This window comes from Cydia amplana, chromosome 18 (assembly GCF_948474715.1).
Source record: "Cydia amplana chromosome 18, ilCydAmpl1.1, whole genome shotgun sequence".
Taxonomy (NCBI): Eukaryota; Metazoa; Arthropoda; class Insecta; order Lepidoptera; family Tortricidae; genus Cydia; species Cydia amplana.
Genome location: NC_086086.1, coordinates 11,383,732 through 11,402,395, shown reverse-complemented (window position 1 = coordinate 11,402,395; position 18,664 = coordinate 11,383,732). Strand labels below are relative to the sequence as shown.

Below are 18,664 nucleotides of genomic sequence, written 5' to 3'. Positions count from 1 at the left end.
TCTGGCGCGACTTGCTGGGCTGCTTGCTACTGCCCTCGACCTCCACGTCTGACAGCTCTAGTCACACGTATACAGACAGACAAAGACGACGATATACTCACAGTTGAGCACTCGCTCCTCGGGCCCGACCTGCGGGAAGTGCCGCTGGAACTTCTTGTGGCGCGACTTGCTGGGCTGCTTGCCGCCGCCCTCGGCCTCCACGTCTGACAGCTCTAGTCACACGTATGCAGACAGACAGAGACGACGATATACTCACAGTTGAGCACTCGCTCCTCGGGCCCGACCTGCGGGAAGTGCCGCTGGAACTTCTTCTGGCGCGACTTGCTGGGCTGCTTGCTGCCGCCCTCGGCCTCCACGTCTGACAGCTCTAGTCACACGTATACAGACAGACAGAGACGACGATATACTCACAGTTGAGCACTCGCTCCTCGGGCCCGACCTGCGGGAAGTGCCGCTGGAACTTCTTCTGGCGCGACTTGCTGGGCTGCTTGCTGCCGCCCTCGGCCTCCACGGCGTCGGCCGGCTCGCGCACGGACGGCGCCGAGCCTGACAGTGGCTTCACTACATGTCTGTGGACAACAAACACATATTGGTTAAATTTCATAAAAATATATGCCTGTTGTTAGTCTAATCCACTAAGAATATTAAGGCCTAGAAACCTAGAACAACATCATTTTTAGTCGCTTTCACTCGAAAGAGCGACCTAAGCAGTATGTATAATATATATATCTACACGTATTAGCTCCGTTTTAATGATTTCACTATTGAGCGCGCTGCGTAAACGATGTTAAAAATTTCCTTGTAAGAGAAAATAAACCGATGGCGATTTCAAATTACATAACCAATTTCTATTGGGAAACAGGATACACGGGCTAGGAAACGTTCTACGGACGTAAACTATAATAACAAGAATAATTTTATATCAGAGTCAGTAGATTGCGTGCCCGATTTAACGTATCCAGGCCACAAACATAAACAGTAAATAAAAAAAACCCACCAAGTGCGAGTCGGACTCGCGCACGGAGGGTTCCGCACCATCAACAAAAAATAGAGCAAAACAAGCAAAAAAACGGTCACCCATCCAAGTATAGTTTGTAGCTTTCTAACAGACCCCGAAGGGTAATCCTTTGTCTATTGTAAAGTAAAACCGCACTTGCTACTTACCTGCAAAAAAAATGCCTTGGCCGTTAAAACCGGTTATTGAATTACAACTCTATGGAGATTGCAATAAGGTTCAAAATCAACTAATGGGGAAACATCTAAGAATTCAGTGTGGTCTTTACCGTTACCGAGTGCCGGCAAGTCGAACGCTACTAAACCAGTCTAAAATGTAGCATCAAGATGCGTAACAAAGGTGCGTTATCGGAGAGCGCACTTACACTGGTTTTTTGAGCGTTGGACTAGCCCGCGCTTAGGTGCCAATTAGAATTACGCACGAACCAGGTAAGGGCAGGGATGGATTACGATTAAAACATTTGGATGGATTTATGATAAATATGTATTTATTTGAAACAAACATTTTTTTTTTAATAAGCAGTTAAATAATAACATTAGGTATATAACAGTAGGTAATAATCATGATACGAGTAAAATGTTCAAATGGGGTGTATTATTTCAATCCTATTTTTGAGATCATTATTTTCGGAGCAACGCCTCGCCTTTACTGGTCGAGGGCGTATAAAATGTAAATACTAAACAGTAAACAAGCAATAATAAGACCAGGTAATCTTAATTAATATTCTATATATGAAATATAAATTACTAACCAAGCAATTTGTAATGATATGTATTGTAAAAAAAGTGGCCAAGTGCGAGTCGGACTCGCCCATGAAGGGTTCCGTATTTAGGCGATTTATGACGTATTAAAAAAAAACTACTTGCTAGATCTCGTTCAAACCAATTTTCGGTGGAAGTTTACATGGTAATGTACATCATATATTTTTTTTAGTTTTATCATTCTCTTATTTTAGAAGTTAGGGGGGGGGGGCACACATTTTACCACTTTGGAAGTCTCTCTCGCGCAAACTATTCAGTTTAGAAAAAAATGATATTAGAAACCTCAATATCATTTTTGAAGACCTATCCATAGATACCCCACACGTATGGGTTTGATGAAAAAAAAAATTTTGAGTTTCAGTTCGAAGTATGGGGAACCCCAAAAATTTATTGTTTTTTTTCTATTTTTGTGTGAAAATCTTAATGCGGTTCACAGAATACATCTACTTACCAAGTTTCAACAGTATAGTTCTTATAGTTTCGGAGAAAAGTGGCTGTGACATACGGACGGACAGACAGACGGACAGACAGACGGACAGACAGACGGACAGACAGACAGACATGACGAATCTATAAGGGTTCCGTTTTTTGCCATTTGGCTACGGAACCCTAAAAACCGATATTGTTATAAGAATAGCATTTCCTTTTTCTTTGTTAAATAGAGTTTTAGTTTTTAGTGTGTAACACTAGAATATAATATTTTAATAGTTGATTATTTGTAAAACGGATTATTACCTACTCTTATATACCTAATGTTATTATTTAACTGCTTATTTAAAAAAAATTTGTTTCAAATAAATACATATTTATCATAAATCCATCCAAATGTTTCAATCGTAATCCATCCCTGCCCTTACCTGGTTCGTGCGTAATTCTAATTGGCACCTAAGCGCGTGCTAGTCGAACGCTCAAAAAACCAGTGTAAGTGCGCTCTCCGATAACGCACCTTTGTTACGCATCTTGATGCTACATTTTAGACTGGTTTAGTAGCGTTCGACTTGCCGGCACTCAGTAACGGTAAAGACCACACTGAATTCTTAGATGTTTCCCCATTAGTTGATTTTGAACCTTATTGCAATCTCCATAGAGTTGTAATTCAATAACCGGTTTTAACGGCCAAGGCATTTTTTTTGCAGGTAAGTAGCAAGTGCGGTTTTACTTTACAATAGACAAAGGATTACCCTTCGGGGTCTGTTAGAAAGCTACAAACTATACTGACCCCGCCCGACGTTGCTTAACTTCGGTCAAAAATCACGTTTGTTGTATGGGACCCCCACTTAAATCTTTGTTTTATTCTGGTTTTAGTATTTGTTGTTATAGCGGCAACAGAAATACATCATCTGTGAAAATTTCAACTGTCTAGCTATCACGGTTCGTGAGATACAGCCTGGTGACAGACGGACGGACGGACGGACGGACAGCGGAGTCTTAGTAATAGGGTCCCATTTTTACCCTTTGGGTACGGAACCCTAAAAACCACGTTAACGCAGTGCCAACGGCAATCTTATCGAGGTATTAATTTGTCGCGCCGACCTTTGCAATCACCTCGCCCATGGCCCCGTGAAGTCTGATTGAATTTAAATACCAGTATTACCTACTTCTTTGTTCTCTGAGATGAATAAGGCCTCAAGTAGGCCTCAAAAATAACTGGTAGGTCATTCGAGACTGTAATTATCGACTTACATGAATTTAAGTTATTTAGGTACTTATAAGAACTGTACTAATGCAGATTAAAGGGAACTTTTATTTGATTATAGTTTTGTTGCCAAATTATTGCAAAATTTTATTTTTCAATGGCTTTTTAACGTTGATTAATGATTAGGTTCGTCGCCAGCAGCGACAAAATGTAAAATCCAATTGTAGAAGAACACAATAGAGCCAATAGATTGATTAGCCGTGGGATTACCTTGTAGTTTTTCTAGTACGGTATGTAAATTACCTACTGATGATAACTTAGCAACCGATTTTCCGGTAATAAACTATGCTTTAAAATACCTACTGATAATACTCGTAGTGATAATAAAATCATCTTGATGATGAAAGTAAGTACCTCAAGTGGATTTGTTTTAGTAATCATGTTTAGGGGTTCATCATTGACTTCATGACTCATAAAATATAGCGGAAACAAACATAGTCATATTTAACCGAATATCTATTTGGCTAAATATGCGTTTTTTTCCTTAATATCGCAAGCGTCAGTGAACCAAGTGTGTGGCGAACTTGGAGGATATAATCAAACGGAGACGCCATGTCTGTAATTTTCTGTACAAAACAGTCTGCCGATTTTTGCGGGGGAGGGGAACGTCAAATGTATGCGTAACGTAAAAATAGCCATGTCAGATAAACGTCAGTCCATACATTGTGTATGACCGTTGGCCGCCTATTTTCGACAGAGGGGAAAGCCTGTTAATGGCTACTCCGTTTAGTTGTATCCTCTAAGGTGGCGAATTACATGTACACGTAAGTATTTAGGTACACATTTTTTCTATAGTATACATTTAAAAAAAGAAAAAAAAAACAAACGACAAACGACTAAGTCGTGTTAAATTATCACGTATATCGAAGTATAATTTAAATACATAGGTACCTACATGGCATATTTATAATTTTATACTTCGAATAAATGTATCCGACTGTCTTTACCCAAAAATAACCCTTAGCGACCTTTACTTATGTTTATAACCGTAATACCGTGTAATGGAATTGAGATCATGTAGGAGTTCAGGTTAAAGAAGTCGCCTCTATAAAGACCCAACGCGTACGAAACTGGGCTGGCAGTAAAACAAACGTATCGGAATCTTTCAAGATTCCAGTTAAGGCTACTATATTACACTGAATGGGGTGACCTAGAACACTAAAGTCTGCATCTAAAGCAAGAATAATAAATGTCTGGCTGGGGCTGACCGAAGGAAATGAAAATGTTGACCGAGTAAGTGCCTAAAAAAGGAGGAATTTTTATGTTTAACATTTTGTGTGGGTTTATAGAACATTGACGTTCATAGAACATTCATTTTAGTATCTTGTTTAATATACCATTCCCTAGGCCCATGCTAAAATTGGCTTACACGAATTATTTCCCTATATACATGCTTGGTGTTCGTTTGGTGTACTATTTATCGAGGGAATTGACAGATATAGCGGCGGCGACAAGGATGCCGCAACAGTAATGTAGCTGCTGACATCTTAACGTCACCTTTACTTAGCTCATAATGGAGTTAAAGCCTTGTTTACGTTGGTTTATGATCACACTTGCAAACAAGGCAATTTCCGTGCCACACTGACACAATGATCGATTGTTTGTTATGAAAACACCTTATCAAGCCGACACAAACAAATTGGTAGGTTCCGCGCTGGATTGTTGACCGCTATCGGTCATGCGAGGAAACAGTGTGTCGCAATTGTACAGAATTGCACCCATTGTTGAGATTTTATTCCGAATCAAATGTTAAGTTTACTTCAGATCGAGAAAGGAAACAAACCATATAGAAATATCGCTATGGGCCCAAAAGCAGCAATTCCAAAAGAATCCCTTTCCCAGAAGACGTAAAGAATCCCAGAGAAGACGTACAATTTTACACAATGCACGCAGTATTTAGACATTTTAGGCAATCCCTATACATTAAGTGTTTTTCGTTCCAGCTATACCTTTTATTTGATGTAAACATGTGCTTACTTATTTGTCAAACTTATATCGTACTTCTACATAACAAAACCTAAATTTTTCCAGTTCCTAAACTTATAGTGTTAAACTTGTAAACTGGATTTTGTGTGGGTTTACTAGAAATTAAAAAAATAACTCACCTTTTAAATAGAAAAACCCCCATTTCCCACACGAGTGCGACACGAAACGAACTGGAAACTTACGATAACGCACTGACCGAAAACCCGGGTCGCATTAGGTTTTATGCAATATTCACAAATGTCCCTTTTCAGCATCGAACAAAAACACATCTTATCTTTATGAAAATAGGAGCCTGGACGTCTAAATGCATAAAACATTGAATGACGTGGGTAACTACGTAAGTTGTTGAATTTTAAAGCAAATGTTAGCATTTTGGGACGAGCAGGGAATTTTGAATGGGGTTGAAGGTAAATAGGTCCGCAACGGGGTTTTGGAACTGTACTGTTGTTATACATGCGCATATTCTGGTGTCCTATATAGGAATCCGTTACTTAATAGATTTCGTGTCTCTATTTTACGGACATTTTCCTTGAGTTTTAATCATATCAATTAGGATTGTAAAATTAAAACCATTAAATTATTTTAGAGTAGGTATTGGTCTGCTCAATTTTGTCTTTTTGTCAATACCTTTTTCTTGTTCTTGTTCTATGGCCAAAACAACACAATCGAATTGTAAGTACTTCTATGGTACAAAGTAGTAAACAAGTAAAAAAAAAACATTTTATAGTAAATTCTTACCCGTTCTGATGAAAGCCACCTTCCCCGCTGGATTCCTCTGAGCACTCAAAGGACGCGTTATCCACCATTATGCTCTAATTGGTTGTAGGCAATTCATTAATTTTCACTCATTACTCTCATTACGATTTGCACATGGTACAATATCATTTCACTGGTCACTTTTAATATAGTTTTAAACCAATATATAAGTGGATTTATTAACCATGTTAACGAATTAAAAGAAAAAAAACAGAAATGTCAGTCTTCTCTGGAGAAAGTGCCTATTAATTATCGTAAAACATCCAACTAACTTAATTAAATACATACGACTTAAAAGGCTCATTAGTCATTACTCATTAACATATATATGTATCCACTATTACTAAAATGAGCACACTGATTTTAAGGCAGGTGTGAAGATTATTATATCAGGATTAGGTATTGATATTTTAAAAAAAGCTTGATGACTAACGTGCTCCAAACACGTAGATAAAATCGGATTAAATGGCTGAATGCAAACGAAAATTGAAAGCTAACTGATGCACTACCTAATTATATCATTAATAACGACTCGAATACATGAATGTTACCGGAGAACGGCCTCTTAGAGAAATCCGAACACAACTAAAACCGCTAACCGTATAATATTGCGCCTGATTATTTAGATCGCTTTCCATTCATTGACAACTTTTAATAAAAATCATGTGGACATTGATAAATGTCACTAGAAACGATACCTATACACTCTTAAAATCGCACCGACATAGTGGTCAAACTGCACGCAGATATAATAATGTTGCAAATCTAAATGATCATGCTGTCGTGATAAAAATATGATGATGCAGATACTCAGACGGAAGACGTTTCTATATACGAAGTTATATATAATATTAAGTCTTATTCCAATCAAATGCGGTGCAAAATCGATGAACAAACAAACGGTGCCGCATTAGCAAGACAGCTTCAAATGATATACAATTATGCAAAAATAAATACACCTCTTTTAGTAATCTTAGATTCTGCAATAGACGGAGTATTAAATATAAATGCAATCAATGAATGTCGCCAAGCGATTATGAAAGCTTTAGCGAAAGATCTAACATAATTTAAGAATACACAAATTAGATAGGTATAAGTTTTAATACGTAACAAGTTTCGTATATTCATTAACTTAACAAAATACTGGATTCACTTTAACAGTTTATTTCTTCAGCAACAGCATATCGGAACGTGACGTGATTCATTGCTATATTGAAAAGACACTGGGTTCAGATTAACATTTTACTTCTTTCAAAAACATTTGATGACCGACAACGACATATCGGACCGTGACGTCATATATTATTTGAATAATTGTGGATTGAACGTGGGCAGTTGATAGTTGACGTGCAATCAAACAAGTACATTCCAATCAAAGACCCGGCATCGGCAGTTCGTGTTGACTTGAGAATTGATAACATCCAAATGTCAGGAGGGTCAGTATTGAGCGTTTCGACCGCCGTTTCGTGTGCAGATTTATCACGGGAATTTGTATGTTATTTCAGTTTATTTGGCAGAGGTACTGTTGTTTTATTAGATATCCGGAAACGCTATCAATTTAGATTTCTACAAAAATATGCCATCAAAGAGTGACAGAAGAAACATTACTCAGAAAGCGATCAAATCAAAAAATCATCAAATCGGTGTTCACAACTTCGTTAAATTTTCTGCTACAAACATGGTAATACGTCACTAAATCAAAGACAATTTATAAAACCAGTATAGTCAACAGGTAACCTTGTAACTGTTTTGCCAGTAATTTATCTGTGTAATAAAAACTAGCTCTACGAACTTATTTTTATAAATAACTGGATTTGATATTTCTGAATATATTAAAAGATATTCTATTACTACAAACGCTGTTCGGAAATACGATCACATTCTGCGCAAATATCACTTTGTAGCTGAACAATCTTTAGTTTCTTGGTTAATACACTGTACATCTGCAAAAGCAAAAATAACATTTAAATAAACACATCGAAGAACTAGGTAACACCAGATTGAACTGACGGCGTGATATTGCAAATAGCTGAAGCAAGTCAACTACAATGTTACACGCTGCGGCTCGTCTTATACGTTTACGTTCGGTCACATATAGCAATCTCCATGTCAAAGTAAGAATCAACGTGGATATTCGTGAAACAGGATACGCGAAACGCATAATTTAAAATGTGATAGTACCGCACAGTTGCGCTCTATCCGCGCACGCGCGATCAACTGTTGTCGCACCAATAGAAACTTAGGTATTACACGTATCTAAATGGTACCTAACTACAATATTGATACGCGTATCGACTGCTAGCAATTTATCGGAATAACCGATAAGATACTACGACATAAGTTGGAAGTGAAGTGTTTTTATTTTTTACCCAAATAACACGATTACGCAAATAAGACTTGAACCAAACGAACTTGCGATATAGAACCGTTTGAGACATAAGATGAAATCACATTTCACAAGATCATCTTTAAGCCTGATGATGAACAGCAGACAATCACGCACAGCCATAATTTGCGCAAATAGGCGCAAATTACAAATATTCTCTCGGTGGAAACTACACAGTTGACCATGATCTCATGTTATATTTCAGAAAAGCTTTTTTAAGACGCCATTACTGCAAAACCCGGGACAGCCAAACCTCCTAAAGCTTTCAGATAGAGAGGCAAAGCACAACAACTGTTATAATCGGAGGCAACTCGACCACGCGACTCCCATTCACTTCACTGGCCAGAGAACGGTACCGACCGAGCCCGAGAGTACACTGAACGCGGACATACTGTTTGTAACGAAGTAAAGTGCGTTTATAAACACTGTATACACACTTTACATACACAGCAGCCGACGAAACAATGGACGGCACGTTGATATCATAATCACATGGTTACTTCAATTATCCCATTTAAAACGGACGTAAACATAAACACCAGTGGCCTGTTACCACCTAAGACCCAGTATTAGTAGTTAACATGCAAGTTGCAACTTTTTGTTCAAGCAGATGGGTTCAATGTACGATTGTCTGTTTAAGCGAGTCTCAAGCATAAATATTCCTCTCGTACGTTAATTTGGAAATAATTCGCAGTATTCGCACTTTCTCCTAATACAGGTCGTTTGAATTCGCACGAATACCAGAAACTAAAAGCGTAGACCAATCAAGGCGATCGATTAGACATTTTAAAATTGGAAGACACGTACAATATTGTTGAATAGAAATTCAATATGTAGGCATCTCTTCCACGGTATCTACTACCAAGTGATCTTTGTTATTTCAGTGAGTAATTAAAATCCATTGATGCAGAGGCCGGCCTTGGGCGTGATCGCTGTATCGTTCAGTAGGGACTGAGCTGTCGTTCCAAACGCGTACCTACCTAGAACGGGTAACTTGAAGGCTTATTCTAACCAGTATAAGTATCCTCTTTGATTACACATAATTATAACGGATCCCGAGGTTAAGCTACGCTGGTTCGTTATAAAACTCAACTCGCCTACAGTCGCGCAATGGCTACTCACCGTCAATATCTGTGTTGATTGGACAAATGGGAGCACCCATCAGTGTGTTTACGTTTCACACGTGATGCGACTGTTGAACCAAGCCCACTTATTTCGATGATGGCTATATTAGATTGTATATCACTTCGCCCTATTTACAATGAAAAAGTCTAAATAAAAAGCGATGGACGGATGAACGGAAATTCAGCAAAATAAATTAATGTAAAGTGGTCTCGCAACAGTCATCAAACTTTATGGTGAAAGAAAGGGCAATAGCAATAGTATCAACAATCAACAAGTAGCATGACAGCAGCTACATATTTTCTTTATCATACTTAGGTATGATAAAGAAAATATGTTAGCATAAAGATGATTCTAACGTAACGCAAATGACATATGCATACATGGGATCTGGTGCTCTTTTTATTCCGGACGTGGAATGCACCAATTTTCAGTTACAGCGTGACGTTACAGTTCAGGGTGACGTGGGTTAAAAGTTAATTATAGGTAAATTAACTTTTAACCCACGTCACCCAGTCAAAAGTTTATTTTATAAACGTTTCCTTTTATTACCAACCCAACCACGACAAGCAAAAGGTATAAAGTTTCGTTAGACATAGATAAGTTACCTTTATGAAAATGAATCATCGCTTCCTACCTTCGAATGACACATCTACACAATTTGCATTCAAATTAATTGTATAAACATTTTAAGATGGTAGTTAGCTACTGCCATTTTTGGCCAGTCGACCGCAAACATTTGGCAGTGACTGGTTTTGACGACTATAAATATGTAGAGTAGTTGAGAAGCAATGTGCCTATTATTCTGGAAATTACAGTAATATTGTCACCATTGGTAATTTTCGCCCCTTTGAAATTAGTTAAATAGGCTTTACACGTGGCCAAAGATGAATGATGATCAAGTAAGTACCCTGAAATACTTTTAGTCTATCTTTTATTTATGTAGAAATGGCAAATTGATTGTCATCTTGGGTACTGTCGCTGGTTTTTAATTGGAGTTAACATGTTATGTTTACCGATCTCGAAAACATAAAAAAAGTTTGAAAATATTCAGTCCTCAAAAGCGTTGTTGTAACATAAAAATGATCACAATTTTATAAATAATTTCGCACGAGCAGATTATCTAATAAATAAAACACCCCATGAATATTTAAAGCACTTAGCCGAAACGCAAATAACAATTGACGTCAGTCGCTCAAACAAACCTTATTAATTATAATAAATATGTTAATGCTATCTGTAGATAACCTACAATATTTTAGTGAATAGGTTCAATCTTACGAAATAATGCCAAGATCCGACTAAGTTACCATATTTAGAAAGCTGATTTATATATAATCCAAATGAAATGTGTGGTCGGGCATGCTCTTACTCAGGCAAGATCGTCTACCCTTTTTTTTTTTTTTTTTTTTTTTTTTTTTTTTTTTTTTTTTTTTGACGCAGGGGTAAATGCATTTAGGCATCTCACCCCCGGACTGGGGAAGCCCATTGGGGGGGGTGGTATGTGGGACTCGCTCCTCCCGTAACTCCCTCTGCTTGGCAGAGGGAGGGGAAGAGAATACCCACTAACATCCCCTGCGGCGTTGCCCGCATTACCGTTATTGGGGGACGCCACGAGTTCGCAGACCATTCCACCGTGTCGTCCCCCCGGCTGCCCCGGTTAGTATACCGGGGGCACCCTCGCTCCAAACGAGGAAAGGATCGGCAACGCACCGACCCTTCCCCCAGCCTTCGACAAGGCCCTATATTGTGGATCCCCAACCCACAGGCCCTATTGGGGGAGTAGGCGATTGATATATTGTAATCGCCTTCTCCCAACCCGTCTACGCCGGAGCGGGTGCGCATTTGCTTGCTCCTCGCGCTCCCGTTCCGCTACCTCTTTTCTCTGCAGCACCACTTCGCAGAATTTTGAGACGGCATTCCACGATCTCTCGCTGCTCAACATACTCGACACCACGCTGTGCAGAGAGAGATCGTCCACCCCCAATATCGCCACCATTTCGTGGCGCTCTAAGACCCAGCTTGGGCAATCCGCAAGGGTGTGCTGGGCAGTGTCGTCCTCTTCGCCACAGTGATGGCAGACTGTTGACGGTTCCCGCTGAATTTGGTACAGATAATGACCAAAGCAGCCATGTCCGGTCAAAACCTGCACCAGCCTATATGTCAGGCTCCCTCTTTTCCGGTCTAGCCAGTTGTCGAACGACGGGAGAAGCGCCGCTATGGTGCGGGTACCATATGGGGCGTCCTCCAGCTGGTCTTTCCACCGATCCCGCTCCCTTTTGGTTGCCGCCTTTCGCCTCGCATCTATCTCTTGTGGAGCCAGACGATCGTCATTATTTCTGGCTTCCAGCCGCTCTCTGTACCGCTCCGCCAAGAGCCTGGCGTCAAGCTCCCATGGCAAAGTGCCCGCGAGAGCGCATGCAGCGTCATATGCCACCGTGCGGTAGCTCCTAATAATTCTCTGAAGATCGTCTACCCTACAAACATATGTAAGTAATCGAGTTTGGAGGTTTTCGACAGTGCTACGATCTCTACCTATTCTGCGTTTCAAATTATGTGTTAAGTGAGTGCAAAATGATTAATAGCTCCCGGATATTTAAATCCATGTATGGTTTTATGTAAACATCCGTCCAAGGAGTTGAATAGTCATTTAAAGGATAGGACAAACAATTCAAAAGACTATTTCAAGGCTTTAATATGATCAATTTATTTTAAAACTTTTTTATCCAAGTATCAGCGGTGGAGCGTTATGTTCAAAGGATAAGCCAGGAAAATTTAGCAAAGTGTATTGTCAGAGTAACTGTTTGCATAGAAAACAGGAGACGGGGACATATATGTATGAGTATCGTCAAAGTGGCAAGTAGTGGCCGCGGCCATAGCCACACTAATTAGAGGTTCGTTAGTATTTGTACAATATCAATTCAAATATTTCGAATCTAGTATTAGGCATATCTCATTTACAGAGGCATACATATTTAAGGCGGAACCTGCGTTGTAATAAATAGATACTCGTACGTAGGTACATTACATATAACTATTGTATCAAGCTTTCCATCATCACAGCAACAATGACTCACATGGACACATTGACCCGTGGACGAGCGTTTCGGGGATGATAATAAATGTCACTGGTTTTTATACAAGTGGTAAATAAGCCAACGCCGTAGAATATAATTAGGGGCTTTTAACTTCTGTACATATATATATATGTATGAGATTCGTTATTGACCCCAAATTCACAGCTCTGACAACCTCATTTATCAAAAGAAACATGACACCACATTAGACGAGATAGGTCAAAAAGAAATGGAAGGCTAGTGTCATACGTAATACACAACAACTGTTGTACAAACTGTGGTACAAAGCTGGTGGGCAAATATGACTGCAAATATCTTATCCCAATTCAGTAGGTAAGTAAAGTTTTTTGTCTATGGTATAACAGTAAAACGAAGGTAGGTTAGATACCTTGCCTAATTTCTGAGTTGAGCTGCTCTAGATTAGATAGGTACGTTATTCCGCTGTGCCTTGTTAGGCTTCCGTAGCCAAATGGCATTTTTTTCTAAACTGAATAGTTTGCGCGAGAAACACTTCCAAAGAGGTAAAATGTGTGTCCCCCCCCCCCCCTCCCCCTGTAACTTCTAAAATAAGAGAATGATAAAACTAAAAAAAATATATGATGTACATTACCATGTAAACTTCCACCGAAAATTGGTTTGAACGAGATCTAGTAAGTAGTTTTTTTTTAATACGTTATAAATCGCCTAAATACGGAACCCTTCATGGGCGAGTCCGACTCGCACTTGGCCGCTTTTTTTTATAAACAATCGCCGATAATGTGTTTTGTTGATATTGTTGTTATCTACACAAAAATTCTCGAAGAGTATTAAGCTTAGTTAAAGGTTGCCAATCACCAGCAGTTCATTGTGATTTCCCTAAGCAATTGTAGCCTAAATACAGTAAACATTGAAACATGAATTGCCGCATCACCGGAACTGGCAACTTTCATAACACCAACCCCCCAATCAATACCCTTATCGCTTAATCAGTCATCCATCAACGATAATAGCTCGAATACAAATCAAAACTTGTATCGTTCTAAATATATCTATTACCTCTACAAATAAATTACGATGTTCCAAATTACAGTTATATTTGTATCCGGGAAATGTACACTTTAATAGAAACTTTAGACAGACTTTAGTTATCTTGTATTTTAATACAAGATAACTTGCTTACTTGCTTGTTTTGTGTGTGTTGTTTGTTGTTGTTGTTGTGTTGTTGTTGTTGCTTGCTTGCTTGTTAGCTTGTATTTTTTGTATTCTTGTTTTTTAATCTTATTTCTGAGATTGGGGTACCTAATGATTCTCCGAGAAACTTTTAGCAGATTATCGATTCGCCGACAACGATTCGCCGAACATCGTTTCGCAGAGTCATTTATTTGTAAATGTAACTTTTGGTCGACTAACGATACGTAAACTCTTGGTTCACATACAGTTCAGTTCGCTTATGTGTAAATTAGCTGAACTATTATCGGACGATTTCCATTTAGCAGAGTAACTGTTTCGTTTAAGCAATGTTTAGTCGAATAACGTTTCACATTATACATATAATTTTTTATTTTCACAACAAAAGGATGATATAAAATATTATCATTTTTTAATTAAATGCGTTAAGTAGGTATACATATATGTAAGTATATAAAGTAAGTTACGAAGAAATAGCGAATATGTAGTGTCAGACTCGTCGTAAGGCTACAATTGCACTACATCAAATTGGTGGATTTCGGGAGGAAATGCTTGAGTTACTTTAGAAAATACCGAAATCATAATACACATGCCTTTAAAAATTTAGGAGTTCCGTCAATTCCTAATGGATTCCAACATCAGATCAGAACCAAAATTATTATGGGAATGCCACGAAGGTAACTTACTCAAATCGGACCATGGGTGCCGGAGTAATCGCTGAACATATTACTTAAAGTAAATCATCATCATTATCATCAAAACAATCATCATCATCAGGTACACTTTATCAAAATATTTGAACTCTCACCTTAGTTTATAACTATTTCGATTAAAATTTAGTTCTTTCTTCGGAAGTGTGATGAAAAACATTGTGTGTAACTCCGGGGGTAAGAATATTCTAAGTTCTGCTAGTCAATAATATGCCAAATGAACATTCGACCTATTGTGTTTCGACCAATGGTTTCTCGGGTAATTATGACAGTTACTAAATGATTATTCTACGAATAGTAAATATGCGTATCAATGTTCTGCTTACTGACTACTCTCGCAAACGACTATTATGCGTAATGAGATTCGGCCAATCGTTACTCTGCCAAACAACCCGTCGGCGAATCGTTGTCGGCGAAACAAAAATCGGCGTAATTTTTCTCGGAATATCAATAGGGCACCCTGAGATTGGTGTATAGCAGCGGTTCTTAATCTTTTTTTTTGACGGAACCCTTTTGGAAAGCGAAATACTTGATGGAACCCTACAATAAAACAATAGTTTTAGAAGTGTATTTTTTTTATTAAATAAGCATAATTCTAAATTATTGCGGAACCCCTGCAGGGGTGTCGCGGAACCCCAGGGTTCCGCGGAACACACTTTGAGAATGGCTGGTGTATAGACATAGATTTATAGCCGATTTTTAAGTCCCCAATTAAACAAACTGTTTTGTTTGATTTATTTCATTGATAACACGATTCTCATGTGTCATTCTAATAACTTAATTCGTTTGAATAGTATTCGGACGACGAGTTAAATGGTAATAACTGAAAAATATGTCCTTAGTTTTTTTCTCATAATATTATATGTATTATTAATATATAGGTTTAGGTATGTACCTATTTGTTTTATATTTTATGATGTATAGTGCTTATGTTAATATTATCTATTTTTAGCTCCTTTACCTGTTGACTATTCATGAGTTCATCATTTCCCGCTACCCAAAGGTTGTCTGGGAGAGATCGCTTTTTAGCGATAAGACCGGCTGTTGTTACCTAGTTATAATTGTCTTCTAAATTTTCTTTGTCATTTTACATGTAAAATGTATTGCTATTGAAGTCTCGTAACCGTATTCTCGCGCGATACATTTGAAACTGAAAATTATTTTCCAATGTTCTTCTACTTCTAATAGGTGAATTAGGTGATATGTGTATAATTTTCGTGGTGGCAGTTCGTATAAGATTTCTACACGTCAATAGATCCTGGCTCACAAAACAGTTCTTGACACCTTGCCGAATATTTTTAAGAATTTTAAATACCTAGGTAGTACCTGAGTCCGTCATAGACGCCATGCATCAGCCTTATCACCACCAAAGCTGACCGCTCATCAGAAGGCTGATACGCCTCCATTTTGAAACAAATCTCACAGAACACCAATCACAACCATCACTTCACCACGCACTTACACCCCAATATTTAAATTTTATGAAGTTTTTCATTCTGAATTTCGTGTCACTTTTAGTTTTAGTTTTACAAGTTTTTCATACTGAAATAATTGAGCGTAGAAACGTTTGGTTGGTGTAGAGCCCTGAACACAACTGATTAGCGTAACGTTGCCGTAGATAATCGTTTAACTAAGATAATACCCGATACACATGATAAATCCTTTTTCAATATTCAAAGCGAAAATTGTTCGCGAAATAATTTGAAAACAATGGAATCTAACATTCAAAACAATGACTGACGAGGCAATAAAAAAAAAGACGGTTCAAAATAAGATGTTTTTTGTCCATCCTTGTGTGAATGGCTAATTAGTATTGTCTTAGTAAAATGTCTACAAAAATGTTTTAAATGCCATCTCCAAATCCAAACCTCACATTGGTATGCAACATAAACCGTATTTTTTAATTTCCACATAATGTAGGTGGGCGTTTTATTTTTTTGTTGTCCCCTACACTTTTTATTCAAATTTGGGGTTTTTTATGTTATTTCTACTCAGAATCACGAGCTCTTTCTATCCTAATAGGAGAAAAAAAGTGTCCCAAAATTTCCATACATTTTCGATCTTTCTATTCCGCGACCGCCATACAAAGTCTATGAGAAATGGTGACGTAATGGAAATAAAAACCTTAGGACACTTTTTTTCTCCTATTAGGATAGAAAAAGCTCGTGATTCTGAGTAGAAATAACATAAAAAATACCAAATATGAAAAAAAAGTGTAGGGGACAACAAAAAAAAACGCCCAGGTACCACTATATGTTGTTATTGTGACTGGCCTGTCAAGGAGTAATGTTCTTATTTGCCGGGCCCATAACCTTGTCATAATTATGACAATGTAAACTCTTTAAATACTCACTTGTCATGCTTAGTGCGGGGGTGAGGCTCAAGCTGCAGCGGGGTGGCGGGGGCGGAGCGAGGGGCGCCGCACCCGCCACCCGCTGCGCCCGATGCGAAGTTGCCGGTTGACCTGAAACAAGGCATATGCTAGTGAAAAAACTGAAAAACACGTATATCTAACTCTCTTATCAAGGAACCCACAGTTTATCTATAGGTAGGTAGTCAAAAAACCAATTTTATCGCAAAAGTATTCTGTTTTTTTGAATAATATATGTATGTATGTACCTTTTTAAATAAAATAAAAACTTTATTTAGATGGACCATTTTATTAAATTTAGTTAAAAATATTCTTTCTCTTCCTACTCAGAATCATGAGCGAGAATCAAAGAGATCTTAATAGGAGAAAAAAAGTGACTAAAAACTTTTATTTCCATTTCGTTACCATTTTTCATAGACATTGTACGACGATTACGGAATGGAACGAAAGAAAAATGTACATACCGATGGAAATTTCGGGACACTTTTTTCTCTTCTCACAATCACGAGTTCAATCACAACTTTAAATAAAATGACCCAGGTTAGTATAAAAAACCCATCAGGTTTCAAAATTAGGAAAATTAATTTAAAAATAGCACTCTGATTGATAAAAAAATCTTGTAGACATGAGTGGTAGGTACTTATAATAATAAATATGTACGAAAAACTAAAATTGATCAAGATCGAAAACACATCTGTGTAGTTCTCGCGACAGTGCTTCACGAGAATATGACCTCGATTGGACGTTAACCAACCTATTTAATCTAAAGGGAAACAGGCAAATATTAACATTAATATGAGTGTGCAAAAATTTCGTCTAAGCATATTTTCACGTAACCATTACCTAAGTTAAAAAAAGCAAAATAATCAGGAATAGTTTTAGGATGCCGACTCGGTCGTCCTTCCTCAAACATTCATAATTATACATGAAATACTTACATTAAGTTTAGAAACCGCTCCTTGTCTTTCCACAAGACAAGAGAAGCAGTAGATAACAATAGAGTCTGTGCGCAAAGAGAAGAGTCGTGAAATGTATGGGGCCCAATACATTCCACGACTCTTCTCTTTCCGAACAGACTCCAATAAAGAATAGCATTCATAAAATTTGCGGCCAAAAGTTCTTGTTTAACGAACAGAAATAATCTTAGAAAGCGCATAAAAACTCACATTTTTTTTTCAATGTACCTGTATGGACGACTCTGGCAGCCAGATACAAATACGACTTTATTACGACCTAAATCGTTTCTAGCCTAGATTTGATGGTTATTACAGTTTTTAATTTAGCCTGGATTTCATCCAAACTAAATTAAAAAGTGTAATACCGTATCTCATTTACCTTTTTAATTTGGTATTGCGTCGTCGGTAAGATCTTGACAGAGAGTTATGCGATACGTTGTAGGTCGGTTTAGCAGAACTCCGGAATCTTTTCCCTGCACTTTTCGACATTATATCGAATATTAATTATCAGGTAAATGTCACACTTATTCTCTAGACTAGTGGAAACTACTAATAGTCGCGCAAGAAGTAGTAGGTACTGGTATTGACAGTGCAGTGCACACAACAGACGACAGACAAATTAAAATGATATTACACTATCATTCACTGATCCGATTATTCA

At 37.9% G+C, this 18,664-nt stretch overlaps 2 protein-coding genes across 2 annotated transcripts in view; both read right to left on the bottom strand.

The window, feature by feature from the left end:
• Positions 1 to 18,664, bottom strand: part of LOC134656435 (polyubiquitin-C) — a 90,151-nt gene that overhangs the window by 2,033 nt on the left and 69,454 nt on the right. The window lies entirely within an intron of this gene.
• LOC134656442 (GRAM domain-containing protein 2B-like) overlaps positions 1 to 18,664 on the bottom strand; it is a 75,244-nt gene that overhangs the window by 11,036 nt on the left and 45,544 nt on the right. Inside the window, exons 5-6 of the mRNA XM_063511975.1 lie at positions 17,030 to 17,140; positions 412 to 569 (exon numbers count right to left, since the gene is read on the bottom strand). Coding sequence (XP_063368045.1) covers positions 412 to 569; positions 17,030 to 17,140 — 269 coding nt within the window. The remainder of the gene's footprint in view (positions 1 to 411; positions 570 to 17,029; positions 17,141 to 18,664) is intronic.